The following is a 20,445-nucleotide window of genomic DNA, read 5'->3' as shown; positions in this document are numbered from 1 at the left end:
ATCACTATACCCAAATCACCCAGATTTTCTCCTGTGTTATCTTCTAGGAATTGTATAGTTCTGCACTTTACATTTAGGTCTGTGATCTGTTGTGAGTTAATTTTTATAAAGGTGCAAGGTCTAGATTCATTTTACACAGGTAGATATCCAGTTGTTCCAGCCATTTGTTGAAAAGACTACCTTTTTCTGTATTGCATTACCTTTGCACCTTTGTCAAAGATCAGTTGATTATATTTATGTGGATCTATTTCTGGCCTCTCTGTTGCATTGCATTGATCTATTTGTTATTTTGCCAATACTATACTATCTTGATTGTTGTAGCTTTATAGGAAGTCTTAATGTCAGGTTATGTAGGCCCACTGACTTATATGGAAAGGCTATTGCCTTTCCATATAAATTTTGGAATCGGTTTGTTGATAACCACAAAATAACCTTCTGGGATTTTGATTGGCATTGAGTTAAATCTATAGATCAAGTTAGGAAAAACTGATATTTTGACAATATTGAGTCTTCTTATCGATGAACATGGAATATTTTCCCATTTCTTTAGTTAATTTTCTATTTTTCATCAGATTTTTGTAGTTTTCTTCATAGATATCTTTTACATATTTTGTTATATTTATACTTAAATTCTTCATTTTTTATTGTTTGTTTATTTCAGAGAGAGAGAGAGAGCACGCGTGTGAGTGTGAGCAGGGGAGAGGCAGAAGGAGAGAGGGAGAGAATCTTTTTATTTTTTTAAATGTTTTTATTTATTTTTGAGACAGAGAGAGACAGAGTATGATCAGGGGAGGGGCAGAGAGAGAGGGAGACACAGAATCCGAAGCAGGCTCCAGGCTCTGAGCTGTCAGCACAGAACCCGATGCGGGGCTCGAACTCACAGACCGCGAGATCGTGACCTGAGCTGAAGTCAGACGCCCAACCGACTGAGCCACTCAGGAGCCCCAAGGGGGAGAGAAGCTTAAGCAGGCTTCATGTCTAGTATGGAGCCCGACATGAGGCTTGATCTCACGAACTGTGAGATTATAACCTAAGCTGAAATCAAGAGTCATGCACTTAACTGAACGACTCAGAGCCCCTAAAGTCTTTAATTTTTAGGATGCTAATGTAAATAGTGTTATGTTTTTATTTCCAATTTCCACTTGTTTATCAAGGAAACAGTTGACTTTTGGGAAAGCAATTGACTTTTGTATATTAACCTTATATCCTGCAACCTGGCTATAATTGCTTATTAGTTCTAGGAAGTTTTTGTTGTTGTTGATTCTTTTGGATTTTCTACTCTACATAGCCAAGGATTTTATTTTACTTTATTTTTGAAACATATTTTTTATTTTTTTATTAAAATCTTTTTAATGTTTACTTATTATTTGAGAGAGAGAGAGAAAGAGAGCGCGCCCGCACGCGCACAAGTCAGGGAGGGGATGAGAGAAGGAAACATAGAATCTGAAGCAGGCTTCAGGCTTCAAGCTGTTAGCACAGAGCCCAACGTGGGGCTCCAACTCACAAACTGTGAGATCATGACCTGAGCCAAATTTGGAGGCTTAACCGACTGAGCCCCAAAACATATTTTTTAAAGTTTATTTATTTATTTTGAGAGAGAGAGACTGTGTGCACATGTGTGCATGTGTGCAAGTGAGGGAGGGGCAGACAGAGAGAGAGAGAGATAAAATCCCAAGCAGACTTCGTGCTGTCAGTGCAGAGCCTGATGTGGGGCTCGATCCCATCACCGCTAGATCATGCGTGACCTGAGCCCAAATCAACAGTTGGATGCTCAACTGACAGAGCCACCCAGGGACCCCCAAGGATTTTTTTTTAATGTTTACTTATTTTTTTAAGAGAGAGAGAGAGAGAGAGAGCAAGCCAAGGAGGGTCAGAGAGAGAAGGAGAGAGAAATCCAAAGCAGGCTCCGCACTGTCAGTGCACAGCCCAAGGTGGAGCTGAAAGTCACGAACTGTGAGATCATGACCTGAACCAAAACCAAGAGTCAGATGCTTAACTGACTGAGCCACCCAGGCATCCATAGGATTTATTTTTTAAAGTTTTTCTTATAGGGGCGTCTGGGTGCCTCAGTCAGTTGAATGTCCGACTTTGGCTCAGGACATGATCTCACAGTTCATGAGTTTAAACCCCACGTTGGGCTCTGTGCTGACAGCTTGGAGCCTGAAGCCTGCTTCAGATTCTGTGTCTCCTTCTCTCTCTGTCCCTCCCCCACTCATGCTCTGCCTGTCTGTCTCTCTCTCAAAAATAAATAAACATTAAAAAAAAGTATTAAAGTTTTTCTTACACCCCCCCCCATTTTATTATGAACACTTTAATTTTCAAATATACAAAAAAAGTTGAAAAAGATGTATAGGGAAGATTCATATATTCACCAGCTAGATTCACTATTTATTTGTACCTATATTTGTTTTATCACGTATATTTTTTAAAAGTTTTATTTATTTATTTTGAGAGAGAGAGAGAGCAAGGGAGGGGCAGAGAAAGAGGGAGAGAGAATCCCAAGCAAGGCTTTGTGCTGCCAGCACAGAGCCTAACATGGGGCTCAGTCCCCTGAACCATGAGATCCTGACCTAAGCTGAAATCAAGAGTCGGCCACTCAACCGACTGAGCCACTCAGGTGCCCCCTCACAACTTTTTATTATGAAAAATCTCAAACGCACAAAAAAGTTAAAAAAAAAAAAACATACAGAGAAAATCCATACACCCACTCCTTAGATTCAACAGTTGTTAACATTTTGTCGTATCCGCTTTATCTGTATCTATGTGCATGTGTGTGTTTTGTTCTCTATTTTAAGGTTAAGTTGCAGATAGTGGCACTTCGTACATCTTATAATTTATATATCTCTTCTAGTTTAGTATATATCTCTTAGAAATAAAAGCATTCTGACTGGAGAGGTTTGATCTGAGTAATGACCTAAACAGCATCCCTCTGGCTACTGTGTTGAAAATAGGCTGGATGGGGGAAAGGAGAAAGACATGGAAACCTGTATTCCGTAACATATGGTATGTCACGCTGATGGCAGCTGGAGGGAGGTGAGGCTGGAAAGGAAATCAGGGGCTGACTAAAGGATCTGTATGCTAGATTTAGATGTTCTTAATCTTATACATCTGGGTTTCCCAAATATGATGACTTTTTTGTCTTTTGTTGTATGATTACTCTCTGTACTATTATTTGCTAAATATTTTTCTTTAATTATGAACATAAAAAAATCTTACATGCCTTAAACAAGTTAGACACAAAATAATTCATTTCATGGGTTTCATTCTTTGCTAACACAAAACACTTAACCATTAGAATAAAAAGAACAATTGTGTAACATCTGAAAATTGTCATATGTACTACCAGGAATACAGATGCTGTCCTTTGAGAAAGACTGCTATAGATAAAGGAAATCATTGTAAGTTTTTAAACTGGGACAGACATAATCTGAATTTTGTTGAGAACATTCTGGCAGTTGTATAAAACAAGGATTCGAGAGGGACAAAAATGATAACTTTGTTACTTGTTGCCTATTGTGTACCAAGTGCTTTGGATACAAAAGTAAATGAAACAGGTTGCTGCCACTAAGGAGCCTACAATCTAGTCAGGGAGACATGAGGATAATTTCAGCACAGAGTGGTAGCTACTATAGTTAGAAGTATATACAAGATATAATGGTGACTAAAAGGTGGGTATGATCGACACTGCCTTGGAAACCAAGTCCAGGAAGGTAGCACAGAGGAAAAGCTGCTTCAGCTGGGTTTCAATGGAGGTGTTAATAGTGTAAACAGAGATTGGAGGTAGCGAGGGAAGAGTAATGGTACGTGCAAAGCACGGACATGTAAAATGACAGCGTATTCGTTCAACAAACATTTACCAAACACTATAAATCAGGTTATATATAAGCCCTAAAGCACAAAAAGACGAAAGATGAAGCCCCCTCCCTGAATAAGCTCAACGTCAATTACAGTGAAAATCACAAGGCTACGTGTTAGGTATTATTGATTGATGTAAGTATGCTGTGTGAGTACACCTAGCTAAGCATGCAATTCAGACTGGGTAGCAAAGAAGCGATCTCTCAGATGAATTTTGACAATGTAAAAGGCGTCTGCAAGTACAGAGAGGCATGAGATCATGTGACATGGCTGGAGGAACCGCAAAGAGTTTAGAAAGGCTTGAGAAGTGTGGATTTGATCTTAAAAGGAATGGAATATTATTATTATTAAGCCAAGGAGTCATAATATCAGATTTGCTTTTGAAAACATCACCCTGAAGTGTACATAATGGTTCGAAGGGAGGTTAGCAGAATTGCAAAGAACAGTTTGAAGGCCGATGAACTGCTTTTATATGAGAAATGCTGGTGTGGGCCTGGACTAAAGCAATGTAACATGGAAGGCAAGGAAGTGATTTACATGAAAGGGATTGAGGAATTAGAATCAACAGCACTTGGTGACACTTGTTATAGAGGCATGACTCACAACTGGGTGATTGTGTGTTGAGAAATGAGTTGAGTATACACAGGAATTGAATGTGGACTGTTCTGGATGGCATTTCTTCTATAGAATTTGAAGGAACTCTCTCTTAATCTCAGCTTCTACATCTACTAAGTGAATGTTTTCCACCTGCACTGGGGAAGTTGCTTGAAATCCAGGTCTCTTAATCTCAGCTTCTACATCTACTAAGTGAATGTTTTCCACCTGCACTGGGGAAGTTGCTTGAAATCCAGGTTAACATCAAAAATCTCAAGCAATGTTGTGGAAGAAAACCATGGTGGTTGAAAGGGAAGAGGAACAGAATCTGGGGTAGAAAGAACTCAAAGTTCATTTGTTGATAGATGTAAGAGCAATGCAGGAAGAAGGGGTGCATTTAACCTGTCTCTAAATTTTCCTGGAGAATAGAGGCCCTAAAGTAATGTTCCTCAACCCTGTTGAACATTAGAATCACTTCGGGCTTGAAAAAGTTCTGATGTCCAGGCCATACCCTAGACCTGTTAAATCGGAATCTCTGGGGGTGAGGTCCAGGCATCAGCTTTATTTATTTATTTATTTATTTATTTATTTATTTATTTATTACATTTTAAAAAATGTTTATTTTTGAGAGACAGAGAGACAGAGTGCAAGTGGGGGAGGGACAGAGAGAGAGGGAGACACAGAATCTGAAGCAGGCTGCAGGCTCTGAGCTGTTAGCACAGAGCCCGAAATGGGGCTTGAACTCACCATCCATGAGATTGTGACCTGAGCCGAAGTGGGACACTTAACTGACTGAGCCACCCAGGTGCCCCCATCAGTATTTTTTAAAGGTCACTAGCTTATTCTATTGGGCAGCCAATGTGGAGAACCTAGAGATTTACTTCCTTGGAAACAGAGGCTCTAGAGACTAATTCTTGTCGATTTGGGCATAGATACATTGACAATCAGACACGCTGGCAAACTAGTCTCATGGTCCAGTAAGCATTTTTAGAGGTATAAACTTATTTAGGGCACTTAAAGATCATTTATCTTTGTGTGATAACGTAACATTTGGCATCTGGTGGCCTTACGCAGCTAATGCTAATCTGAAAGTGTCTGACTGAAGTCCAGAGGCCAACTGCACACTGAACAGGATATGGTTAGGTGATCAGAGAGTGCTTGGAGATTCACGTAGGATGAATTTAGCAAATGTCTATTTGAAATAAATTTCATGCTTGTAAGGGAGTCTTCTAATACCTGATTAATATTTTACTGTTAGAGTATGCAGAACTGTATGGTTCAAGGGTATTATTCTTGCCCCTGCCATTTTTGAAAGATGGTCTGTGATTTCTTGATATAGTTAGAGAAATGTTGGTTCTAAGGGGCATGTTATTTCATCAAGTTTGATAGATCTATTTTCTTCTTATTGACCTATGGATATACTACTCAGCAGCCTGTAAGTATAATGATCAGTTTATTGTTAATGGAGACTCATAAATGGGGTACTTGGGCAAAAAAACCAATGTGTAATATCTCCTAATTATAGGGTATAAGGTACTTCATGTGATAATATTAGAAACTGATTCTCTTATTTTATGCATGTAGCTTCTATTAAAAGTGCAACAAAGTCCACACTTTTCACAAAAAAGTGACAATGAAATTATAGTATATTATAGAAAACAACGGCTATTCCTTCTATTTGGACAGTTAAGCATGCTTTGCATTCTTTTGTCTGCAAACATTTGTGGAGTATCTACCAGGTGTTAGCACTGAGCTGGGACCTGAGATACAGAGTTGTAAGGCATGATGCTTTCTGCCCTTGGGAACTCACATGGCATTAGTGCAGGAGGCAGACCAGAAGGTGTGGTACAACGAGTTAAGTCCAAGGTTGAGATAAGCCCAGAGTGCGAGAGGAACACCAGCTGGGCACTCGGCTGCTTATTACAGGACACGGAGCACAGCACTGACTCCGTGTGGTAGCACTGTCTTACAGCCCTGGCCCAATTCTTGCTGCTTGAGAAGACATTCTGGAATGGAAAGATGCATTTCCCCAGTAGTCCAAATCTGCCAGTTTATTTGTTGAGTTACACTGTCATCTGTGGATACTCTGCCAGAAACCAAAACAAAATCCATTACTTAAAAAATAGTCTTCTAGATCACTCTGCTACATAGCCAAATGTTGAAAAATTGTTTTAAATTTATGTTTATTTGTTTTTGAGAGAGAGAGAGAGAGAGAGAGAGAGAGAGAGTGCAAGTGGGGAAGGGGCAGAGACAGTGAGGGAGACACAGAACCTGAAGCAGGCTCCAGGTTGCTGACAGCACAGAACCAGACGCAGGGCTTGAACTCAGGACCACGAGATCATGACCGGAGCTGCAGTCCGATGCCTAAATGACTGAGTCACCCAGGTGCCCCGAACCAAGTATGTTTTTAAATACTGTAAGTGCAGCTTTCCCTTTGCTTCTCTTTTGTCTGAAGGCCTCATAATACTTCAAAAATTACACTTACAATAAAAGTTTTGAAAGTGGTTTTTCTCTCAATGACATAGTAAACAATACTGTCTTAAACTCCAGCAAAGGAGCAGATCGGAAAATGAATTGCTTCAGAGTGAATAAAAAGTAACCTCAAGGCTTTGTCTTTTAAACAATGAAAATATTCTTAGTGTTTAATTTTATGTAGCTAATCATTAAAATCAGTTTTAAAGCTGTTTTTGGAAAATAAGTGCTTTCTGTAGTGATTTACTACAGCAACAGCCTGGAAATTTCCAGGCAAGGACTCTCTTCTGCTTGTTTAATGAATTCTGTTTCACATTAGGACAAAATTGGTGGGTTTATTCAGTATTAAATATTAGGTTACCTAGACTAGAAATGAGCTAGTCTTATGTATTATACTTGGTGCTGGTGGATTTTGTTCTTTCAAGCTGTCAATTCAATAAGCATGCTGTTGATTCTGAAATACTTATTGTAAATTCCTTGATTAACGTCTTTTTCTAAAGTTTTATTTATTTATTCTGAGCGAGGGGAGGGGCAGAGAGAGAGGGAGAGAGACAGAATCCCAAGCAGGCCCTGCACTGTGAGTGTAGAGCCCGATGAGGGGCTTGAACTCATAAACCTTGAGATAATGACCTGAGCCAAAGTTGGACGCTTAACTGACTGAGCCACCGAGGCGCCCCTTTTTGATTAATGTTTTTACATATTCTTGACCTAGTAAGCCATTGAAGCATAGGACCTTGAATAGGAAACACAAACAACCATTTCTCTGAAAAGTGCATATAGCTTTCTATAACGATCCCTGGAAGAGCAAGAAACAGTAGTTAGGACACTCCATGTATTCAGAGCCTCAAACTGTAAGATAGGACTTCCCCTCCCACATCACTGGGAAGATAAGATTAAAAACGTATAGGGGCACCTAGGTGGCTCAGTCGGTTGAGCATCTGACTTCGGCTCAGGTCATGGTCTCACGGCTTGTGAGGTCAAGCCCCACGACAGGCTCTGTGCTGACAGCTCGGAGCCTGGAGCCTGCTTCTGCTTCTGCTTCTGTGTCTCCCTCCCTCTCTGCTCCTTCCCTGCTCACATGCTCTCTCTCAAAAATAAATAAAGATTAAAAAAAAATTTTTTTTTAATGTATACAAAATAGGGGTGCCTGGGTGGCTCAGTTGGTTAAGTGTCCAACTTCGGCTCAGGTTGTGATCTCACGGTTTGTGGGTTTGAGCCCCACGTCACGCTCTGTGCTGACAGCTCGGAGTCTGGAACCTGCTTCGATTCTGTGTCTCCCTCTCTCTCTGCCCCTTCCCCTGCTCACTCTCCATCGCTCTCTCTCCAAAAATAAACATTAAAAATTTTTTAAATGTATATAAAATATTATAGCTGCAAAGAAGTGTGTACATATAAGCATATACATTTGTTGAGATTGCTAGAATTTGGGATAATCACTTTTTAACAATGTTCCGTGCTAAGTCCATTTGCCAAGTATCATGAACATGAGCACTTGTAACATTCTAAATGAAGAGCATTTGGTCCAAAAGATTATGATTTTAGCTAAATCAGTTTCCTAATGATGTGTCCGAAATGGGGCTGTGATGGGAGATTTTGTTGAGGAAACTCTATCCACAAGTTCACAGGACCATGATAATATATAGCCTGTGTTTTACCACCACAGAATTATCAACAATTTTGATTTCTTTCCCATTGCCTGCTTCTTTTCCTCTGTATATGAGTTATAATGTTGCCATTTGCAACAATATGGGTGGAACTAGAATGTATTATGCTAAGGGACATAAGTCAGTCAGAGAAAGACAAATATCATACGATTTCATTCATATGTGGAATTTAAAAAACAAAGCAGATGAACATAGGGGAAGGGAATGAAAAATAAAATAAGATAAAAACAGAGAAGGATGCAGAACATAAAAGCCTTAAATATAGTGAACAACCTGAGGGTTGCTGTACGAGAAGTGGGGGGATGGGCTAAATGGGTGATGGGTATTAAGGCACTTGTGATGAGCACTGGGTTTTATATGTAAGTGATGAATCATTGGATTCTAGTCCTGAAATAACACTACACTATATGTTAACTAACTTGAATTTAAGTTAAAAAAAAAAAAAGTTATGTTCCATTGCAAAGGGACCACCTGAGGACAAGATTATGTCCAAAAGAGGAGATCATCAACTTCAGGGTTTTTTTGTTTGTTTGCTTGTTTTTTGTTTCTTGTTTTTTTCCAATAAATATTATACTGCTGCTTTTTCCTAGTCTTTTTTTTTAATGTTTATTTATTTTTGAGAAAGAGAGAGGGTGGGGGCATGCATGCAAGCGGGGGGAGAAGCAGAGAGAGGGACAGAGGATCTGAAGTGGGCTCTGCACTGACAGCACTGAGCCCGAAGTGGGGCTCAAACTCATGAACTGTGAGATCATGATGTGAGCCGAAGTCAGATGCTCAACCAACTGAGCCACCCAGGTGCCCCTCTAGTTAGTCTTTATAGGTGGAAACATTAACAATAACCCCCGGTGCCTGGGGGCTCAGTCCGTTAAGCATCTGGCTCTTGGTTTCAGCTCAGGTCATGATCTCATGGTTCTTGAGTTCAAGCCCCATGTTGGGCTCTATGCTGACAGTGGAGAGCCTGCTTGGGATTCTCTATCTCTTCCTCTGTCCCTGCCCCTCCCTCTCTCTCTCAAAATAAAAAATAAACTTAAAAATAAAAACCCAAAAAACAATAGCCCCAACCTCTGGCAAAGAAGTGTAGAGATTTAGACCCTTACCATTCCACACTGGCAATGTGATCGTATTAAGGTGTTAGTGTTCTTGACATTTGTTATAGGCCATTGCCTTTCATTCAGACCTTATGAATTCATTTCCACAGAAAGTGTGTGACTTTATTCTTTAAAAATGTTTTTTTCTTCTAAACTCATATTATAAATTCCATTTTCTCCTGGAGAGATTTTTAGTTCAGATTGAGATAAGAAGCCCAGCTCCAAGCTGTGGAACTTTGGGAAATTTTGTTTTTAATTTTTTAAAGTTTATTTATTTATTTTGAGAAAGAGAGTGAGCAGGGGAGGTGCAGAGAGAGAGAATTCCAAGCAAGCTTCATGCTGATAGCACGGAGCCCGATGAGGGCTTGAATTCATGAACCGTGGGATCATGACCTGAGCTGAAAGCAAGAGTTGGGTGCTTAATTGGCTGAGCCACCCAGGCACCCCGAACTTTGGGCAATTTAATTAACCTAGGTAAGCCTTAGTATCTTCAGGGTTATTTGTAGCAGTGACAAAAAAGTGTCAAACAGGGCCAGGCACATATAAGCCTGCAATACATGAGATGCCATCATTATTCTTACAAGGGTCTCATCAGGCTGACCCTAGAAAGGAGAAGTTCCCTTTCTAGAGGTAGCAAAGAGGGACTCAAAATTTGAGGGACTCAAATTTTGCCATCCCTAATTCAAAAGTATCTGTACTGGCACAAAACAATATTATTGTTTAGCAGGTGTAAGCTAAGACAAGAAAATGAAGAAAAAGACACCAACAGCAATATTTTAGAATGTTATAACCCGCAGGTGGGTACTTCTTTTGAAAGCAGAACATTATGAGAGCATATGAGGTGCAAAAATTTTTCCATAAGTAAGAGGTGCAATTGCTGTTATTATAAAGTAACATTAAAGATATTTTTTGCCTCCACTATAATATATATACATTTTGTTGATGGTAAGGATCAGTGTTGATTTACTCTATAGGCAAGCACCTCAAACAGTAAGTGTGCAATAAATATTTATTAAGTGAACAAAACTATAAGCAAGGCTTAGGAATTATTTTTCTACCAGAGATTCATTAAAAAATGTAAAGGTTGGAATTGACATTCTGAAAGCATAAAAGCCTGACTGGTCAATAGATCCAATCATATCCAGGTAGAGGGAACATAATGTGAAAGAGGAAAAGAAATTCTCTAAATCCTGGGCATCTTTTCCAGATTAGAATGACATTTTAAGAGAAAGAGAAGAAATCTTAAGAAAGGAGCAGAAAGACCAGAGAGACTTTTGAAGAGCATCAAATAATTCAATCAAGTGGTAGGGAAATGACCTTTGCTCTGGCCGCTGGAAACATTAACATGGTTGCCTGCAAGAACTCGGTCTTAAACCACAACATGGTAGTTCTCAGCTTGCTTTACTCATCCTGTTCATCCCCCTGCCTTTCCTTGAACTTTCAGCCTAAGGCTCTCTCTCTGCAGTATTGTTGGCGTGCTCACAATTTGCCTCTGCAGATTACCACAGGTGTTCCCCATGCCCTCACTCACTGTGAAAAAAAGAGAAAAAGACAGTTCTGTCCTGGAGAGCGAATATCTCCCAGAGGGAACCCTTGGAAGCTGGAATCCAATTTCTTGATGTTTCCGAAACTGGAATCTGTTATAACTAGAAAATGCTGGAAGATAATAGGCTCCTGCTGCTAACCAAACACTCAGATAAGACGCACAGAAGAGCCTCGGCCAAGCAGAAACCAGTCTTTTCATAAAACACTGGGCTTCTGAGCACACATTGTACTAATTCCGTGACTAGCAGCTCACCATCATGGCTCTGTGGTTCTTTTCCCCTTTAAAGGTCTTGATCAGGCCAATTCCTTTCTTCTTTGTGTTTGAGAAATGTGTGATTGAGGCTGCTTCACACTGGAACTTGGGTTTCCATTACCTCTTTGGCATCTCGTACCCATTGTCAGTCCAGTTCTCTCATCTGGTCTTGTGGTTCCAATCAGTGAACCAAGGCGGTGAGAGAAGCATCATGCTTGTGTGCACCTACGTCTTGTTCAAAAGTACCAACCATGACCTTGTCTTCCCATTCTTGAAATCTGTGCTCAGCTGTTTCAAACTTCCTGTGTCCTTGTTAGTAATGGCCAAATAGAAATCACTGAATCTTTCCCGATAATGGTTAGAGGTTGCCAATTTATGGTAATTTGGACATACGTGCCAATGGGAAAGGTACATTATTCAAGTCACTTTGGCTGTAAGTGACAGAAACCGAGTGCAGGCTAGCTTACATTAAAAAAAACCTTGCCAGCTCCTGTAACTGAAGTCAGGCAGAGGTGGATCTGGGTAGCTGAAAAGGTGATGATAGGAACCTGTTTCTCTGACTTACCTTCTGTATTGAGTCCAGTCTTTTACCACATGGCTGCAAGATAACTCCAAGCTTACTTGGGCCCAACAACCTAAGATCCTAAAGGAAACACTTAACATTTGTCCCATTAGCCCAGCAGAAGTCCCCCAGTGGACCTTGAAAAGCTTTATGAGTCACATGCCCATCCCTGAGTCAGTAGTTGTAGCCTGAGGTTGGAGTTCTCAGACTAGGTCTGGGCATGTACTTGATCTTGGGGTTGGGAGTTGGGCAGTCAGATAGGAAAGGAAGAGCAGGGAGGATTTTTCTTAAAGGAAAGAATGCAGGGAAGATACAACACCACATGCCCCCAAATGAGTTTTTTCCAAAGATAGTTTGTGTGGAGCAGAAGTGACATCATGTATCAGTGGCACCCTTGGTGCCTCTGTTACTTCCAGAGGCTATAGTAGATATGTGTTGATGGCCCAGCCTGTGACCCAAGCCTCTGTGTCTCAGAGCCCAGAAACTAGCAGCACAAGAGCAATGGGTTGGGTAGGTCATTACCAATCAATTCTTGGACCAAGCAGGACCTGAGATGAAGGGTGGTCTTGTGGAGCACTGATCGGAAGGTGTGGCCATTCCTAACAAATGCAGTCCAGTCCAGAGCACCAAGGACATTCCCAGCTATGGCTTTTGGAGGAGGAGGTAGTGATAGTTGGAGGTTTTGCACATGATTCTAGGTGCAGGCCTTCTAGCTAATGCCTACTTACCCTTCAGATCTCAGCTCAAATACTGCTCCCCAGGGGAGCCTCCTCTGGACTCCACTTGCCAAGAGTAGGCCAGCCCCTCTGGCTATGTGCTGCCATCTAATACCTTGTGTTTTTCCATCACAGCACTTAATGGAGTGATCTTTTAAATAATTTTTTTAATATTTATTTTTGAGAGAGAGAGAGAGGTGAAGCATGAGAGGGGAAGGGGCAGAGAGAGAAGGAGACACGGAATCTGAAGCAGGCTCCAGGCTCTGAGCTGTCAGCACAGAGCCCAACACGGGGCTCGAACTCAAGGACCTCGAGATCATGACCTGAGCCGAAGTCGGACGCTTAGCCGACCAAGCCACCCAGGCGCCCCCTTAATGCAGTGATCCTAGTCACCATATGTAAATCACTCTTATCTGTGATTGCTTGGTTAAGATCTGCCTTCTGCACCAAGAGGTGAGCTCCTTGAGGGTGGGAACTCTGTCAGTTTTGCCTGCCATTGAATACCCAGTACTTGGTCCAGTGCCAACACATTTAATAATCACACAGTGCCTTTTTTTTTTTTTTTTTTTCAGATGAATGAATGATACCTAGTTTCTGGGAATAGCAGCTGATTTTAGTATGAAAATGTAATAAACTGCCTCTTCTTCTTCCTAAACTATCAGATATTTTTGATCTTTTCTGTTAGTTCCTCACTTGGCTGAGGGGATGAGGTGATATTTTAGATAGCTTAGGTGACCAGAAAGAAGCTGAAGACTGGATAATCAGTCCCCAAATAATCAGGAGCCCTCTTTTAATGTATGTGATTTAAATGAAGGAAAAAAAAAAAAAAAAGATCTACCAGGAGCATAATGAAGAACCACAGGGACCTGGGAGCTTAGTGTAAGTTCTTGGCAGAAAACCAGGACCTGCTACTCCTGAATATAACTATTAACTGTAGTTTCTTTTTGTAACCTCTAGTTGTGTTGAATGGAAGTAAGTTTAGTGATAAAAATGAATGCCAAATTCCCACCACTTTGTTTAAAACACGTTGGAGGGTAATTTCAAGACTGAAGCATCATGAGCGTGTACGTGTGCCCTCACCTCCACCCTCTGTCTTCCCATGTACTGTGAATGATCCTTCAGGATAAGCTGTATGACTTCCCATCAGGCATTAGCATCACCCATTTACATGTCAGCCTCCTCTGGTATGGGCAACTGGAAGGTAGGGATTATTCAATTATTTGGGACAAAAATCCAGATTATTTGATAAAATTTCTATTACTTTTTGAAAGCAAAATTTTTCTGAAGCCTTTTGTTATATATCTTTGAATTAAGAAGAGATATCGCTAGAGAAGCTAATTATGTTTTAAATCTTTTTTTTTTCCCTAGTACAATTTTCGATCTTCATGATGCTATGTTTAATTTGATTTGCCTGGTCCCCCTGGGCATTGCAGTAATTCAGATTCTGGTTTGGAGTCCCTTCTCAATGAGGAACAAGACAGACTACACAGGGGCTCTTTAAGGCCAATGCTTGGCTAGCATGGGATTCAAACAAATCTTCAGTTGTTTATTCTTACAGAGATTACATTCTACCAGAAGGCAAAACTGTATTTTATAACCCCTAATTTGTTTAGAAAACAAAACAGATGAAACAAATACAACATGTTTTAGGGTGTTTTGACTACCGTAATAAACTAATAAGAAAGTTAAATATGAGTTCAGGCCTCTCTGTTGGCTGTTTCCAAGTGGTCTTGTGGCCTGGTCGCAACTGTTCTTCTTCACCCTTGAACTGCTATGTGATTTCCTTCAGTTTCCAGAGTCCACCTGATTGTGCATGCCACTTTCCTTCATTTTTATTTTATTATTATTTTTTTAAGTAGGCATCATGCCCAGTGTGGAGCCCAAGGCGGGGACTTTACCTCATGACCCTGAGATCAAGATCTGAGCTGAGATCAAGAGTTAGATGCTTAACTGACTGGGCCGCCCAGTCTCCCCCTACTTCCTTTTATTTTAAGCCTCATACTGATGCTTCAACAGATTATATCAGTGAAGACATCTTTTTTTTTTTTTTTTTTTCCTTTTCGTTAAGTAATGCTGCATCACCATCATCTGTAGATTACCCTGTGACTGATAGTGGTCACATTTGGTAGATTCCAGGGCCAATATAAGAGAACCCATATAACCCAGATTTATGTGGCTGGCTTGGTCATAGAACTTTTGGTTATGAAGGAATAGGAATTCAACTTCAGCTGTCTTAAATAAAGAGAGGGTCCTTGTAAGGATACAGTAGGGAAATTCATAGGCATCGCAGACAGGGAATAAAATAGAGTTGAATCATACAAGGACTGGAGTGAGAAAGGCAGGGCCTGAGGTAGCTTTCTCTGCCTCTGACATCTTTATTTCACGGTCCTCTCTCTCTCAAACACACATACTCTCAACTGAGCACCAGACCTTTCAGATCAGTTGCTCATCTTCATCTAACTGACTCAGACTCTGTGTGCCTATTATATTCTCTCTCTTTTATTTATTATTTTTAATATTTATTTGTGACAGAGAAAGAGAGACAGAGCATGAGCAGCAGGGAAGGGGCAGAGAGACAGGGAGACACAGGATCTGAAGCAGGCTCCAAGCCCCGAGCTGTCAGTGCACAGCCCGACATGGAGCTTGAACCCATGAACTGTGAGATCGTGACCTGAGCCGAAGTTGGATGCTTAACTAACTGAGCCACCTAGGTGCCTCCCTCTCTCTCTCTTTTTAAAGTTTTATTTATTTATTTATTTATTTATTTATTTATTTATTTATTTATTTATAAGTAATTTCTATATCCAATGTGGGGCTCAAACTCACAACACTGAGATCAAGAGTTGCATACTCTTCTGACTGAGCCAGCCTGTTAGATTCTCCTACCCAAGAATGGTCATTGCTCAGCATGACACATTGTTTACACTGGTGAACTGAAAATACTTAAGAACTGGCTCTCTGAAAAAAAAAATGTATGCATATATATGCATATATAACTTTATTATATATTTTACTGATAAAAAGGATGTATAGCATATGACTTAAAAATACTAATAATACCTACTCTTTATTGTAAATTTCATACACCTATAATGTCAGTGTGACTTGTTATTTCTTAAAAATTCCACTCATAAGGTTTTATAATTCATAGCAATAATCATGAAATCAAGACTAAGAATAAATGCTTGATTAGTATTCAATTCAACAAAGAAGTCACTTATGTCATAGGCCAAGGAGTATAGTTACAATCTAAATGTTATTTTATATTTTTGTTTATAATAACCAGTAAGAAACAATAAAGACATACTTCAGAACTTTACTCAGTCATTAATGATGTGAGTAACTTCTCTGAATAACTGAATGATAATTTTCAATACTGGAAAGAATATGTCCTCAATTCCCTGTGTTTTCACAGTGTCACAGATACAGAGATGACAGTTTGGAGTTTCAGCTGCATGGTTAACATTTTCTTTATTACTTTCTTAAGTCTAGACCAGAGGTTGGCACACCTCTTTTGGCCTATGAACCAAATCCAACATGTGGTCTCTTTTTATACTGTCTGAGATCTAAGAATAATTTTTGTATTTTGAAAGGCTTGTCAAACAAATAATTGTTGTGTGACTGGAACTGTATGTGACTCAGAAGACAAAAATATTATCTGGCTCTTTATAGAAAAAGTTTGCCAACCCCTGGTCTAGACAATCAACAAAACAAAACAATACTATATACTGATTTCCATGATATAAATACATCCACTATAGCTAATTTCAGGCTATAAATGTGATATTACTGAACACAGATTTAGGGGGAGAGATGATCAGTATCATGCCATTATAAAATTAAAAAACAAAACACATAATCGTAACACCATATGCACATATTGTATCACCATACAGATATGGCAGGTATTAATAACATTAAAAGCACAAATAACAGTAAAATGTAGCAACTAGAAAGTAATGTTTTGAGTACTTATCACTTTTATTTTTAATATCATTTAATCATAAACTTAAGTATATTAATTTTTAACAATTTCTGTGTTTAAATTTTTTTCAATGTGTATTTATTTTTGAGAGAGAGACAGAGTGTGAGTAGGGGAGGGGCAGAGAGAGAGGGAGACACAGAATCTGAAGCAGGCTCAGGCTCTGACCTGTCAGCACAGAGCCCAACGCGGGGCTCGAACCAAGAACTGTGAGATCATGACCTGAGCCAAAGTCGGACACTTAACTGACTGAGCCACCAAAGCACCCCCCCACCTCCGCTTTTTATTTACTTTATTTTTTTAACAATTGCTGTGTTTAAAATCCAGCCTGAGAGGGGCGCCTGGGTGGCGCAGTCGGTTAAGCGTCCGACTTCAGCCAGGTCACGATCTCGCGCTCCGTGAGTTCGAGCCCCGCGTCAGGCTCTGGGCTGATGGCTCAGAGCCTGGAGCCTGTTTCCGATTCTGTGTCTCCCTCTCTCTCTGCCCCTCCCCCATTCATGCTCTGTCTCTCTCTATCCCAAAAATAAATAAATGTTGAAAAAAAATTAAAAAAAACAAAAAAAAAAAAAAACCAAAAAAAAAAAACCCAGCCTGAGAAATTCCTGAAAAGTTGATAATGGCTTTTACCAGCCAGGATGAGCAGGCTCCAGCCTACCACGGGGTGTACATCATAACAGTACTCAATGGGTTTCCACTACTTGGTCTGTTGGTGGGTATGTTCAGTAAGAATTGGAAGCAGTGTAGGTAGAGTAGACCTGATTCATATTCTGAGTTCTCTGATCCAAGCCAGGGTGTTGCAGTAAGAGAATACAAAATGGTGTATTTCCTGCATTTTTTTCATTTTGCTCTTCCTGAAATCAGCAAAGTTCTTTCCAAGCCTGGAGATAAGGACAACTAGGGATGGGGATATGACTGTATTATCTTTCAGAATGGTCTATTAATCATAAATCCACACTCAATCCTGAAGGGAGAGCTAAAAGTGGTGAAGAAGTTTGAACTTGCGCAAACTTTAATGTTTATTTTTGAGAGACAGACAGACACACACACACAGAGCACAAGTGGGGGAGGGACAGAGAGAGAGAGACACACACACACAGAATCCAAAGCAGGTTCCAGGCTCTGAGCTGACAACACAGAGCCCAATGTGGGGCTTGAACCCATGAACCATGAGATCATGATCTGAGCTGAAGTCAAACACTCAACCGGCTGAGCCACCCAGGTACCCTAAACTTGTGCAAACTTTAATATGCAGAGTGTCCCATGAGGAAAGAGTCAGTGAACTTGAAGATATGTCAGTAGAAATTACTCAAGCTGAAACACAAAGAGAGTGAGAATCAAAAAGAATAGAGCACCCAAGAGACTTGAGACAATATATAATAGTCAAACGTACATTTTAATGGAATTCTTCCCACCCCAAAAGAGAACAGAACAGGTTAGAAAAAATATTTGAAAAGACGATAGCCAAGAATTTTCAAAAAAAATAATGAAAGACATCAAACCCAGAAGTTCAAGATCCAAGTAGCTCAGAGAACCAGGAAAATACCACGATAAATATTGAAAACCCCATCAAACATACAAAACAAAAAACACCTAGACACATCATATTCAAACTGATGAGAGCCAAAGATAAAGATAACTGAAGGTAGCCCAAGATATAAGATACATTACATAGAGAGGAACAAAAATAAGATGAGCAGCACACTCTTCACCATAAATAATGGAAGACAGAAGGCAATGTAATGACATCTTTAAAATATGAAAGAAAAAAATTGTCAACCTAAATTTTTATAGACAAGGCAAATATCTTTAAAAATTAAGTGAGGGTTGCCTGGGTGACTCAGTCAGTTAGGCTTCTGACTCGGTTTTGGCTCAGGTCATGATCTCACGGTTCGTGGGAGCCTGCATCAGGCTCTGCGTGGACAGCATGGAGCCTGCTTGGGATTCTGTCTCTCCTCTCTGCCCCCCAAAATAAATAACTAACATTTTAAAAAGTAAGTGAAATAAAGACTTTCAGACAAACAAAAGGCTGAAAGTTTCATTACCAGCAGATGTGCATTACATGAAGTGTTCAGGAAGTTACCAGATAGAAACTTGGGTCTAAACCAAGGAATAAAGATCTCCAGAAATGGTTAAAATGGAGGTAAATACAAAAGACTTCTTTTTTTCTTATTTTATAATCATTTTAAATCTTTTATTTTTTTATTTTCAAAGAGAGAGAAAGAGAGTGTGAGAGAGGGGTGGAGGGAGAGAGAATCTCAAGCAGCCTCCATGCTCAACACAGAGCCTGATGTACGGCTCAATCCCACAACCCAGGGATCACAACCTGAGCCAAAATCAAGAGTTGGACACTCAACTGACTGAGCCACCCAGGTGCCCCTTATTTTTAATCACTTTATTTTTATTAAAATTTTAAAAATGTTTTATTTATTTTTGAGAGAGAGATAGAGCATAAGTGGGGAGGGGCAGAGAAAGAGGGAGACACAGAATCTGAAGCAGACTCCAGGCTCTGAACTGTCAGCACAGAATCCAATGTGGGGCTCAAAGCCAAGAAGCCTGCGATCATGACCTGAGCCCAAGTCAGACCCTTAACTGACTGAGCCACCCAGGCTAAATCACTTTAAAAGGTGACTAAGGATCACTCATACATTGCTGGTGAAAATGTCAAGTGGTACAGCCACTCTATAAGACATTTGGCAGTTTCTTATAAAACTAAACATGCAATTATAATGCAACATAGCAATTGCACTTTGGAGCATTTATCCCAGAGAAATGAAAACTTACATTTACACAATTCCTTCAACAGATTAATGGTTAAACAAACTGTGATACATAGAAACCATGGAATACTACTTAGCAATAAAAGTTAAACTATTGACACACACATCAACTTGGATGATTTTCCAGGGAATTATACTGAATGAAAAAACCCAATCACAGAAGGTTACATACCATATGATTCCATTTATGTAACATTTGTTGAAATGAAAAAATTTTAGAAATGTAGGGCAGATTAATGGTAGCCAGAGGTTTAAGATGGGAGTGGGAAGTGATAAGGATGATCATAGTTATAAAAGGGCAACACATGGGGCGCCTGGGTAGCTCAGTCAGTTAAGCATTTAACTCTTGATTTTGGCTTAGGTCATGATCTCACAGTTCGTGAGGTCAAGCCCTGTGTTGGGCTCTGTGCGGACAGTGGGGAGCCTGTTTGGGATTCTCTCTCCCTCTCTGTCTGCCTGTCCCCTGCTCATGCCCTCTCTCTCTCAAACTAAATAAACGTTAAAAAAATAAATAAATAAATAAAAGGGCAACACAAGCAATCCTTGTGGGAATGAAATTGTTCCGTATCTTGACTATGGTGGTGGACAGATGAACGTACATGTGATAAAATTGTATGGAACTAAACACACACACACACACACACACACACACACACACACACACACACACAAGTAAAACCATCTAAAAGATTAGTGGAATGTTAACAGTGTCAAAATCCTCGTTGTGATATGTGCTATCTAATTTGTAAGATGTTACCATTAGGATAAACTGGGTAAAGATTACATGGGATAATTCTGCACTATTACTTACTACAGCATGTGAATCCACAATTATCTCAATAAAATTTTCAATAAAAGATAATTGACTATCTAAAGTAAAAATAGCAGCACTGTATTTGGGAATTACAGTACATGCAAAAATAAAATATAGGACAAC

At 39.9% G+C, this 20,445-nt stretch overlaps 1 protein-coding gene and 1 long non-coding RNA gene across 3 annotated transcripts in view; one reads left to right on the top strand and one right to left on the bottom strand.

Moving 5' to 3' along the window:
- The window catches only part of LOC112853348 (solute carrier family 68 member 1-like), a 39,661-nt gene extending 25,222 nt beyond the window's left edge, over window positions 1-14,439 (top strand). For both annotated transcript variants that reach the window (XM_086692784.1, XM_025916912.2), the window contains exon 7: window positions 14,118-14,439. In XM_086692784.1, coding sequence (XP_086548910.1) covers window positions 14,118-14,250 — 133 coding nt within the window. In that variant the 3' untranslated portion in view covers window positions 14,251-14,439. The remainder of the gene's footprint in view (window positions 1-14,117) is intronic.
- Window positions 14,275-19,655, bottom strand: LOC147573070 (uncharacterized). Its single transcript, XR_015245670.1, has 2 exons — window positions 17,304-19,655; window positions 14,275-17,041 (listed from the first exon to the last, which is right to left on the bottom strand). It is a non-coding gene; the product is annotated as an uncharacterized LOC147573070 (long non-coding RNA).
- Between the last annotated feature and the right edge of the window lie 790 nt (window positions 19,656-20,445).

The sequence above is a fragment of the Puma concolor genome, chromosome E3, assembly GCF_028749965.1.
Source record: "Puma concolor isolate L17-30 chromosome E3, mPumCon1.1.hap2, whole genome shotgun sequence".
In the NCBI taxonomy this organism is placed as follows: Eukaryota; Metazoa; Chordata; class Mammalia; order Carnivora; family Felidae; genus Puma; species Puma concolor.
This window is presented reverse-complemented; position numbering and strand designations above follow the sequence as displayed.